Source organism: Denticeps clupeoides, chromosome 15 (genome assembly GCF_900700375.1).
Source record: "Denticeps clupeoides chromosome 15, fDenClu1.1, whole genome shotgun sequence".
In the NCBI taxonomy this organism is placed as follows: Eukaryota; Metazoa; Chordata; class Actinopteri; order Clupeiformes; family Denticipitidae; genus Denticeps; species Denticeps clupeoides.
Genome location: NC_041721.1, coordinates 21,020,916 through 21,031,921, shown reverse-complemented (window position 1 = coordinate 21,031,921; position 11,006 = coordinate 21,020,916). Strand labels below are relative to the sequence as shown.

Genomic DNA, 11,006 nt, shown 5'->3' with positions numbered 1-11,006 from the left:
TTGCTGACGTTCAGGTGGAGATTGTTCCTCTGGCACCAGTTCATAGCACTCTCCCTTTGCAGAAAAACGCCCCCAAAGCATGATGTTTCCACCCCCATACTGCAACTCAGCATTCTTTCTGCTCCAAACACGACAAGTAGAGTTTTTACCAAAAAGTTCTATTTCTGTTTCATTCGACCATATGACATTCTCCCAATCCTCTTCTGGATCATCCAGACGCTCTCTAGCAAGCTTCAGACGGGCCCAGACATGTACTGGCTAAAGCAGGGGAACACGTCTGGTACTGCAGGATTTGAGTCCCTGGTGGCGTAGTGTGTTACTGATGGTAGCCTTTGTTACTTTGGTCCCAGCTCTCTGCAGGTTCTGGGATTTTTGATCACCGTTCTTGTAATCATTTTGACCCCACGGGGTGAGATCTTGCGTGGAGCCCCAGATCGAAGGAGATTAAAAGTGGTCTTGTATGTCTTCCATTTTCTAATAATTGCTCCCACAGTTGATTTCTTCACACCCAGCTGCTTACCTATTGCAGAATCAGTCTTCCCAGTCTTGTGCAGGTCTACAATTTTGTTTCTGGTGTTCTTACACAGCTCTTTGGTTTTGACCATAGTGGAGTTTGGAGTGTGATTGTTTGAGGTTGTGTACAGGTGTCTTTTATACTGATAATGTGTTCAAACAGGTGCCATTAATACAGGTAATGAGTGCAGGACAGAGGAGCCTTTTACAGAAGAAGTTATAGGTCTGTCAGAGTCAGAAATCTTGCTTGTTTGTTAGTGACCAAATACTTCTTTCCCACCATAATTTCAAATAAATTCTTACAGGGCTCTCTCATCTTTTTAAGTGTGAGAACTTGCACAATTGGTGGCTGACTAAATACTTTTTTGCCCCACTGTATGTCCTCTGTATTTAACCATCACTATTAGTGAGCAGTGGGCACCATGACAGGCACCCGGGGAACAGTGTGTGGGGACAGTGCTTTGCTCAGTGGCACCTCAGTGGCACCTGACCGGAAACATTCTGATTTTGGGGGTGCCACCACCAACAATGACATTTAATTCCCTCCTCCATTTCAATTCAAGTCCTATTTTATGTGGAATAAGGATTTATGCAGATTGACTGTTTGTCTACCTCATTTATCTAATTTTAATTTTACATTTTGTATTATGTTAGTATATAGTATTCTTTCTCCTTTTTATGCTTTCCTTATTATATATTTCTTCTTTTTTATAGATACCTCTCTGGCTCAGTGACTGCAACTATTTTTTTTTTTTATTTTGTAATGGTAATTATATATATTTTTTGTCTTAATCTACCAGCAAATGTATTTTATGTTGATAATGCTGATATAGATGATGATAAAGAATGGAGTCTCATAAAACCTTGACAGGAAAAAAAATGTAATTTAACATCATTATTACACTATAAATACTAATTATAATAATATAATTATTGCATTCTTAATCTTAATTCATACCGTTTATTTTAAATGGCAAGGTACACCCTCCAGTCCAGGCGGTGGCGCCTCTAAGCTGCTTTGACAATCACCAGAAATCATGCAGTCGCTGCACGCTCCTCCCCCGCAGAAACGCCGCCCTTCAGATTGGTTGTTGTCAACTGATGGGCAGGAGCAGCAGGCCAATCAGCGCCGTCTCCCTCGGGCGCCGCCCAGTTCCAGTCCGCCAAGATGGACGAACTGCGGCCCGTCCCGCGGGAGCGGGCCATCCTGGAGAGCTTCTTCACGCAGCTCGGCATGTTCTCCTTCGACCGGGCTAAAGACTATGTGGAGAAGGAGAAGGACAGCAGCAGGAATGCCCACGCCGGGCCCTTGTGGGCTTCTCTCCTCGCCGCCCTCGCCCACCTCGCCGCCGCGGAGAAAGCCTACCACAACATGAGCTTTCTCGGACAGAAACTGGGTAAGACCGCGGCCAAGATGCACTTCCAGCGGGTAAAACTCTCCTATAAACCACCGTGGGCTGCGTGGACTAACTCACATCGGAACTTGCAAAGTGAAGTGACGTGATTTTCATTGTGAGACACTGAAGCACAGCACACGGTGACACAACAAAACGTGTCCTCTGTATTTAACCGTCACCCTTGGTGAGCAGTGCCTTGCTACTGTTTAGATCTATATCAAATTATGACAAAAGCCATAGAAGCAGTTTGAATACTTGCCATGTGATGCACGGGACACAGAAAACTAGTCTCACTTGTTAAAACCAACTTCCACACCAAAAATCTGTCAACTCTTTTCAGACAAAACTATTGCATGAAATATTTCAATGTATAATGGGTGTCAAAACGGTGCAACACTTCAATAATGCAATAGCAATATATGCAACTAAAATGACTAATGTAATATCTCCTCTGTACGTCCATACCAACGTAATCTTGTCTCTCCTACCATCCAAATATTCTTTCTCCAAATCTACAAAGTCGCTCTCTTTCCAATTATGCATTAAAGAATACAATTCCATACAACTGCAGTGTCCTAAACAGCCTGGAAATGTCCATATTTTTCATAAATATTTTTTGTGGCGTCCACTGCTCGGTTAAATGCAGAGGTGGAACTGACTATTTGAATGAGGTGTGATGTAACTGCAATATTTCTGGCAGTGTGAACATAACTTTTTAATAAAAGTCTTATTGTGTTCTTATAGTCCTATGACTGTTTTAAAACTGCCAGAAACGTTGGGTGACATGTTGGTGTGTATGAGACAGGAGGCCAGTCCTTCTTCAGCAGGAAGGACTCCATCAGGACTATCTACACGTCTGTGTTCAACGAGCTGAAAAAGGTGACCACCATGGGGCGCCACGCCCCTGCATGCCCCGCCCCATGCCTGGAGGACCTGCTGTGCCATCTGGCTGAGCAGCTGTGCCATTTTGCGTCGGCACGCACAGAGATCGCCGACTTCTATGAGAAGATGTACTCACTGGCCAATCAGAAGAGCATTAACTCTGAAGAGCTGCTGGTCATGCTGGAGACCATTCTGCACAAGTACAGCTCAAAGTGAGTGAGTGTGTGTGTGTGTGTGTGTGTGTTGGATCAGGATTCCACCTCCATGTCTTCTCCCGTCCCCGCAGGTTCCACCACCCGATTCTGTCCCGGGTGGAGGGCAGTTTCCAGTTGGAGCTGGACGTGCTGCTGCAGCTGCTGCGTTGCCAGGTGGAGGTGTGCGAGTGGCGCTTCCTCCCCGCCCTGCTAGCGCTGCACACTGCACACACCAAGCTGCACGCCTGGGCGCAGCTGTTCGAGCGCCAGCGCGAGACGCGCAAGCACCTGTTCGGGGGACAGTCGCAGAAGGTCATGCAGCCGCCTCACCTGTACACGTGGCTACAGCGGCTGCAGGGGGCGCTGCTCGCCAAGTTCTCCTTCTACTTCCACGAAGTGCTGAGTCGGCAGACGGCCATGACCGAGATGCGAGCGCTGACCGCCCGGACCTCGCCCGACTACTGCGGCAAGATCTCCGCGTTCATACGCAAACACGACGCCTCCAGCGTCTCGCTCGTCTTCGACAACCGCGGCTCGGACAGCTTTCAGGGCCACGGCTACCACCACCCCAACTCCTACAGAGAGCCACCCAAGGGCATGGACCAGTTCCCTGCCGTGGTGAGTCTCCCCGGGGGCGAGCGGCCGCTTACCCACTGGCCAAATGTCATCATGATCATGACGGACCATTCTGCAGAGCTCAACGCGCTGGACAAGGTGGTTCACTTCTACGATGACAAGGTCCAGAGCGCCTATTTCCTCACACGCCCTGAGCCACACTTCACGCTGGTAGTGATCTTTGATGGACGAAAGTCAGAGAAGGATTCCCACATCATCACGTTCCTGCTGGAGATCTCGTCATCGCTGCGGAACAACAAAACCTTCATCTCCCTTAAACCTGGATCGAAGGGTTGAAGGTGGAACAGGCTGTCCCATTCCTCCAGCACCTCACACTCTTTCCTACTGGTGTACATGTTCTTGTCACATGACCCCAGAAGTATACCTGAGATTAAACACATGCTTTCTGTGACACATGTATCTCAAACACAGCTTGTTTCTGCTGAAAATTCTGCATTTGAACACAAAGCCATGGAGGTATGAGGTCCCATGGTCAATCTCTGGACTAATACATTTGATGTATTTGATGTGCCTTTCAATCAATGTACATTAATGAATTTATTTAGATATCTTTATGAAATTGTATTGAATAACTATAAAAGGACTTCTTAGCCCTTGTAAAACAGAACTAAATCAGAATTATAGCATAATAGAGCTTTTTAAGCCTGACTGCTTTAAAATCAAAAAAACATATGAAATAGGACCAGGTTCACATAACTCATTTCTTTTCAATCATTTAATAATTTATGTGAAATTAACACATTAATTAAGGTATTTCAATACATTGGCTTAATGTAGTGGTCTGATGGATGCAGAGGATGCTCATTTTGGGGACCGTCAGTCTGCAGCTACAAGAAGTTAAACTGTGAGTGCAGAAAAATTCTTGATCTGAAGCTGAATTTTGCTTCTGACTTTGTCTCCAAAACATCCAACCCCAACATAAAGGTCAGCATCTTCACCGTTTTCAATTCCAGAGTCATCCTACAAACCATCTATTTATCCTATCCTGTCACTACCTTTCAATCAAACTCATCCTCCTGCATAGGATCTTCCTCACTTTTATGTCATCCTGTTCTCCACCATCTGACCTTCTGCATTCCTCTTCACCACCGTGCCGATGGAAGTCTGCTCCAGTCACCACGTTCTCACTGATCTCACACCCCACCCGCGGAGCTTCTGTAATGTTAAATGATTTAGTATTTGCTGTGTTAGAGGTGGCCACAACTCCCTTTCCGTGCTCAGAGACCCGGATAAACGCCATCTTACAGCACGACACCGAAAACTCATCATGCCATTCCCCACAGTCACAGCTTTTCACACGTTGGTGCAGTTCTCACACCAGCATGTCATGCTTCTCACTTTTAATGAACTCGGGTCCTCGTTTCCACCACATAAATTAACATTTTCATTCACGTTGGGTAGGTGCCATCATGTCTTTCGTTGTGCAGTGGTTGATGAAACGTTTTCTGCGTGGAGATGGTATGTGGATGCTCACCATAGAAGCAATGGATTCATCACCATATGTGCATCATGCCAACAGCCAAAACAGCCGTTCTATGCTGACAGACGTTCTTATCAGGAAGCTGTTTTTTGTCTATGCTTCTTCTCTGCATTATATTTTCAGTGTTTCTTTTTATTTATTTTTAATAATAATTCCATCTTAAAGTACTCTGAAAAGGGTTTATTCACTGCTGATTCACTGCAACTACTGCTGAGTAATTGACCGCTTAGCGGCTTTTGCACAGATTAGGTAATGAGTAAGTAGAACGTAATTTCAAGAAAAATGATAATAAAACCTCAGACCAAGTTCCTGTTTAGTGTGAAGTCATGACTTCTTGTACTGTTGAACTCTCAGTTTTTTCAGTCTGGGCTTCAGGTTGTAAATGTAAAGGTGCAATGTGTCTGTAAAAATGAAATTATTAAGATATTACCTACGGAAAATAGCATGCAAGAAATGAATCAATAGGGAAATTGTTCATCAATAAATGCTTCATGGAAATGGTTAAAATGTGTCTTGCTTTGAAGGATCCACGCAGTGGGGAAAGAACGGCTTTCTTTATTTCAGACATTCAGAGAGACAGTTTCCATTTAAAATGCATTTCAACAGTTAACAGCACATGCCTACATATAATCCTCTACACAAGGGTGCAACATCACAATGGAGTAACTGCTTTTATATATTTCTATATGGTTCATTCATTGAATAACAGGAAATAATTGAACAGTAAGGTATCAGTAAGGTTCATGGCTCTACGGCTCCACCGTCAAAACACACACACACACCAGACGAGGCACTTTCCCATGACCCCGTCTCAGTAGAATTGCATTTATTGCAACTATTAGGAGGAGTCAGTTATAGGAAGACCCCTAGATCTTACTTACAAACACCCCAAAATGAAGATAAGAAGTCACAAGCTCATCTTATAGGAGGAACCCACACAGATCTTGTAAAGGTTAATTCTGCAGTATATAAAGTCAGCTTGATTTGGGTTTAAAATGCTGGGTTTATGGTAGGGGGTCCCGGGTTCTGTCTGTGGGTAGGTGTGGCCTGTGGTCTGCACCTCCAGACTTGAGTGTGTGTGTGTGTAGGCGTGTTAAAGGCGGAGTTAAAGCTGTGTACTCCACTAAGCACCGTTTCACTGGCGTTGAGGCCGTTGAGGTGAAGGAGGCTAGTTGTGAAACATTCAGAAGAGATACATTCAATGGCCCTCAGGTCTCTGAGAGCGGCGGTCCTCACTTCAGGTCATCAGCGGTCAGGCACCTGTGTAACATTCTTTAGAACATTCGGCTCCATGAGAGCACAGCAGCTTATCAACAAAGAAGAAAAGAAAGAGCAGCTTTTGGAACTGTCCGCCTTGCCCCTAGACATGTACATCTGGAAAACACTCCACTGAAAGACGAGAAATCCCATGAATCCCACAGTCCTCCCCATGTGTGTGTCTGTGTGTCCTGCATGTGCCTCCTAAACTTGCACACTACACACGTTAACTGCGATAAACACATTCAGCACGAAACATCTATCTGAGCGCTCAGCTAGCAGCCCTACGCTAATCTCTGTACACGCCCCGCCCGCCGCTGGATCACATGGTTCCAGACTTGTCGTGGGGGAGCTGCTGCGTGGGGGAGGGGTGCTGGGAGGGGGTGTGGCTTTTGGGCATGACTGCAGGCTTGGGCCGCAGTATGGGAGGGCGGGGCGAAGCCATCAGGCCAGAGCTGACTGGCTCAAAGCTGAGCGGCAGCTCAGAAAGGGCGGAGCTACGTCGAGACACAGGCCCAGGAATGGGTGGGAGGGAGGGGCCAACTGGGCTTATGGGGCTTGGAGATTCAGAGGGGCTAGACAGGGTGGAGGGAGTGGAGCCTGTTGGGGGAACGGGGTGCCCGTTCTTCACCGGCTCCAGGGTATCCAGGACCAAGTCCGGTTTCGCCGGATACACGCTTCCCTCCAAGCGCAGCCCACCTGGGGCTGCCACCACTGTCTCCTCCAGGTCCTACAGCAGGATCAGAAGAACACCACACAACTGAGAGAATGCGTGTGTGGTGGTTGGTCAGGTGAGTGTTTTCACGTTTGTCACTGACCTGTGCTGGAGAATTCTCTCTCTCCATGCGCAGACCCTCGTGTCGCGTCACCATGGCGCCACTTCTCTGTCGCTGTCGGTCAGGACTCTGATTGTGAGAAAGCGAGTGTGTGATGCCCCGCAGCAGCTCCCGTGGGCTGAAGTGACCGGTGACAGTCACAGTGACTGGAGGAGAGCTCCTCTCCATGGTCACGCCATTGCCATGATAATGACCAGGACCATGACGGAGGAGAACCTCAGAGCGCTTCCTGTGCCTAGAAAAAAACAGTCTATGGGTTATGCATGTTTTGTGTGCATCACACCACTTCCGACTCCACCTTGGTCCTATCTTCCTCCGTTCCTCTGGTTCTAACAAGGTTACCAGGCTCACCACCGGTTTCACTACATCATCACAACACTCTGTTTCCCTCCATTCCTCCAGTCCAGACAGAGTTACCAGGTTCTGTGCCACCTTGGTGCTATCTTCCTTCGTTCCTCTGGTTCTAACAAGTTTACCAGGATCACCACCGGTTTCACTACATCATCACGACACTCCGTTTCCCTCCATTCCTCCAGTCCAGACAGAGTTACCAGGTTCTGCACCACTTCCGACTCCACCTTGGTCCTATCTTCCTCCCTTCCTCTGGTTCTAACAAGGTTACCAGGATCACCACCGGTTTCACTAAATCATCACGACACTCTGTTTCCCTCCATTCCTCCAGTCCAGACAGAGTTACCAGGTTCTGCACCACTTCCGACTCCACCTTGGTCCTATCTTCCTCCCTTCCTCTGGTTCTAACAAGGTTACCAGGATCACCACCGGTTTCACTATATCATCACAACACTCTGTTTCCCTCCATTCCTCCAGTCCAGACAGAGTTACCAGGTTCTGCACCACTTCCGACTCCACCTTGGTCCTATCTTCCTCCGTTCCTCTGGTTCTAACAAGGTTACCAGGCTCACCACCAGTTTCACTACATCATCACGACACTCTGTTTCCCTCCATTCCTCCAGTCCAGACAGAGGTATCAGGTTCTGCACCATCTTGGTCTTATCTTCCTCCGTTCCTCTGGTTCTAACAAGGTTACCAGGCTCACCACCGGTTTCACTACATCATCACGACACTCTGTTTCCCTCCATTCCTCCAGTCCAGACAGAGTTACCAGGTTCTGCACCACCTTGGTCCTATCTTCCTCCGTTCCTCTGGTTCTAACAAGGTTACCAGGATCACCACCGGTTTCACTACATCATCACGACACTCTGTTTCCCTCCATTCCTCCAGTCCAGACAGAGTCACCAGGTTCTGCACCACTTCTGACTCCACCTTGGTCCTATCTTCCTCCGTTCCTCTGGTTCTAACAAGGTTACCAGGCTCACCACCAGTTTCACTACATCATCACAACACTCTGTTTCCCTCCATTCCTCCAGTCCAGACAGAGTCATCAGGTTCTGCACCATCTTGGTGCTATCTTCCTCCGTTCCTCTGGTTCTAACAAGGTTACCAGGATCACCACCAGTTTCACTACATCATCACGACACTCTGTTTCCCTCCATTCCTCCAGTCCAGACAGAGTTACCAGGTTCTGCACCACCTTGGTCCTATCTTCCTCCGTTCCTCTGGTTCTAACAAGGTTACCAGGCTCACCACCAGTTTCACTACATCATCACAACACTCTGTTTCCCTCCATTCCTCCAGTCCAGACAGAGTTACCAGGTTCTGCACCACCTTGGTCCTATCTTCCTCCGTTCCTCTGGTTCTAACAAGGTTACCAGGCTCACCACCAGTTTCACTATATCATCACAACACTCTGTTTCCCTCCATTCCTCCAGTCCAGACAGAGTTACCAGGTTCTGCACCACCTTGGTCCTATCTTCCTTCGTTCCTCTGGTTCTAACAAGTTTACCAGGATCACCACCGGTTTCACTACATCATCACGACACTCCGTTTCCCTCCATTCCCCTCCAGAGTCACCAGGTTCTGCACCACTTCCGACTCCACCTTGGTCCTATCTTCCTCCGTTCCTCTGGTTCTAACAAGGTTACCAGGATCACCACCGGTTTCACTAAATCATCACGACACTCTGTTTCCCTCCATTCCTCCAGTCCAGACAGAGGTATCAGGTTCTGCACCATCTTGGTCCTATCTTCCTCCGTTCCTCTGGTTCTAACAAGGTTACCAGGCTCACCACCAGTTTCACTACATCATCACGACACTCTGTTTCCCTCCATTCCTCCAGTCCAGACAGAGGTATCAGGTTCTGCACCATCTTGGTCCTATCTTCCTCCGTTCCTCTGGTTCTAACAAGGTTACCAGGCTCACCACCAGTTTCACTACATCATCACGACACTCTGTTTCCCTCCATTCCTCCAGTCCAGACAGAGTTACCAGGTTCTGCACCACATTGGTGCTATCTTCCTCCGTTCCTCTGGTTCTAACAAGGTTACCAGGCTCACCACCAGTTTCACTACATCATCACGACACTCTGTTTCCCTCCATTCCTCCAGTCCAGACAGAGTCACCAGGTTCTGCACCACTTCCGACTCCACCTTGGTCCTATCTTCCTCCGTTCCTCTGGTTCTAACAATGTTACCAGGATCACCACCAGTTTCCCTACATCATCACGACACTCTGCTTCCCTCCATTCCTCCAGTCCAGACAGAGTTACCAGGTTCTGCACCACCTTGGTGCTATCTTCCTCCGTTCCTCTGGTTCTAACAAGGTTACCAGGCTCACCACCAGTTTCACTACATCATCACGACACTCTGTTTCCCTCCATTCCTCCAGTCCAGACAGAGTCACCAGGTTCTGCACCACTTCCGACTCCACCTTGGTCCTATCTTCCTCCGTTCCTCTGGTTCTAACAAGGTTACCAGGATCACCACCGGTTTCACTACATCATCACGACACTCTGTTTCCCTACATTCCTCCAGTCCAGACAGAGTCACCAGGTTCTGCACCACTTCCGACTCCACCTTGGTCCAGACAGAGTTACCAGGTTCTGCACCACCTTGGTCCTATCTTCCTTCGTTCCTCTGGTTCTAACAAGTTTACCAGGATCACCACCGGTTTCACTACATCATCACGACACTCCGTTTCCCTCCATTCCCCTCCAGAGTCACCAGGTTCTGCACCACTTCCGACTCCACCTCGGTCCTATCTTCCTCCGTTCCTCTGGTTCTAACAAGGTTACCAGGATCACCACCGGTTTCACTAAATCATCACAACACTCTGTTTCCCTCCATTCCTCCAGTCCAGACAGAGGTATCAGGTTCTGCACCATCTTGGTCCTATCTTCCTCCGTTCCTCTGGTTCTAACAAGGTTACCAGGCTCACCACCAGTTTCACTACATCATCACGACACTCTGTTTCCCTCCATTCCTCCAGTCCAGACAGAGGTATCAGGTTCTGCACCATCTTGGTCGTATCTTCCTCCGTTCCTCTGGTTCTAACAAGGTTACCAGGCTCACCACCAGTTTCACTACATCATCACGACACTCTGTTTCCCTCCATTCCTCCAGTCCAGACAGAGTTACCAGGTTCTGCACCACATTGGTGCTATCTTCCTCCGTTCCTCTGGTTCTAACAAGGTTACCAGGCTCACCACCAGTTTCACTACATCATCACGACACTCTGTTTCCCTCCATTCCTCCAGTCCAGACAGAGTCACCAGGTTCTGCACCACTTCCGACTCCACCTTGGTCCTATCTTCCTCCGTTCCTCTGGTTCTAACAATGTTACCAGGATCACCACCAGTTTCACTACATCATCACGACACTCTGCTTCCCTCCATTCCTCCAGTCCAGACAGAGTTACCAGGTTCTGCACCACCTTGGTGCTATCTTCCTCCGTT

General features: G+C 48.0%; 2 protein-coding genes across 2 annotated transcripts in view; one reads left to right on the top strand and one right to left on the bottom strand.

Annotated features, from left to right (window-relative positions):
- Window positions 1-1,655: 1,655 nt before the first annotated feature.
- On the top strand, window positions 1,656-5,609 carry kics2 (KICSTOR subunit 2). The gene is made up of 3 exons (XM_028954859.1): window positions 1,656-1,910; window positions 2,716-3,004; window positions 3,079-5,609. Exons 1-3 carry the CDS (start codon window positions 1,682-1,684, stop codon window positions 3,896-3,898), a joined length of 1,338 nt encoding a protein of 445 aa, XP_028810692.1. The 5' UTR covers window positions 1,656-1,681; the 3' UTR covers window positions 3,899-5,609.
- A 28-nt stretch (window positions 5,610-5,637) lies between these two features.
- Window positions 5,638-11,006, bottom strand: part of srgap1b (SLIT-ROBO Rho GTPase activating protein 1b) — a 31,558-nt gene continuing 26,189 nt past the window's right edge. The window contains exons 21-22 of the mRNA XM_028954278.1: window positions 7,178-7,430; window positions 5,638-7,089 (exon numbers count right to left, since the gene is read on the bottom strand). Of these exons, the coding sequence (XP_028810111.1) occupies window positions 6,682-7,089; window positions 7,178-7,430 (661 nt within the window). The 3' untranslated portion in view covers window positions 5,638-6,681. The remainder of the gene's footprint in view (window positions 7,090-7,177; window positions 7,431-11,006) is intronic.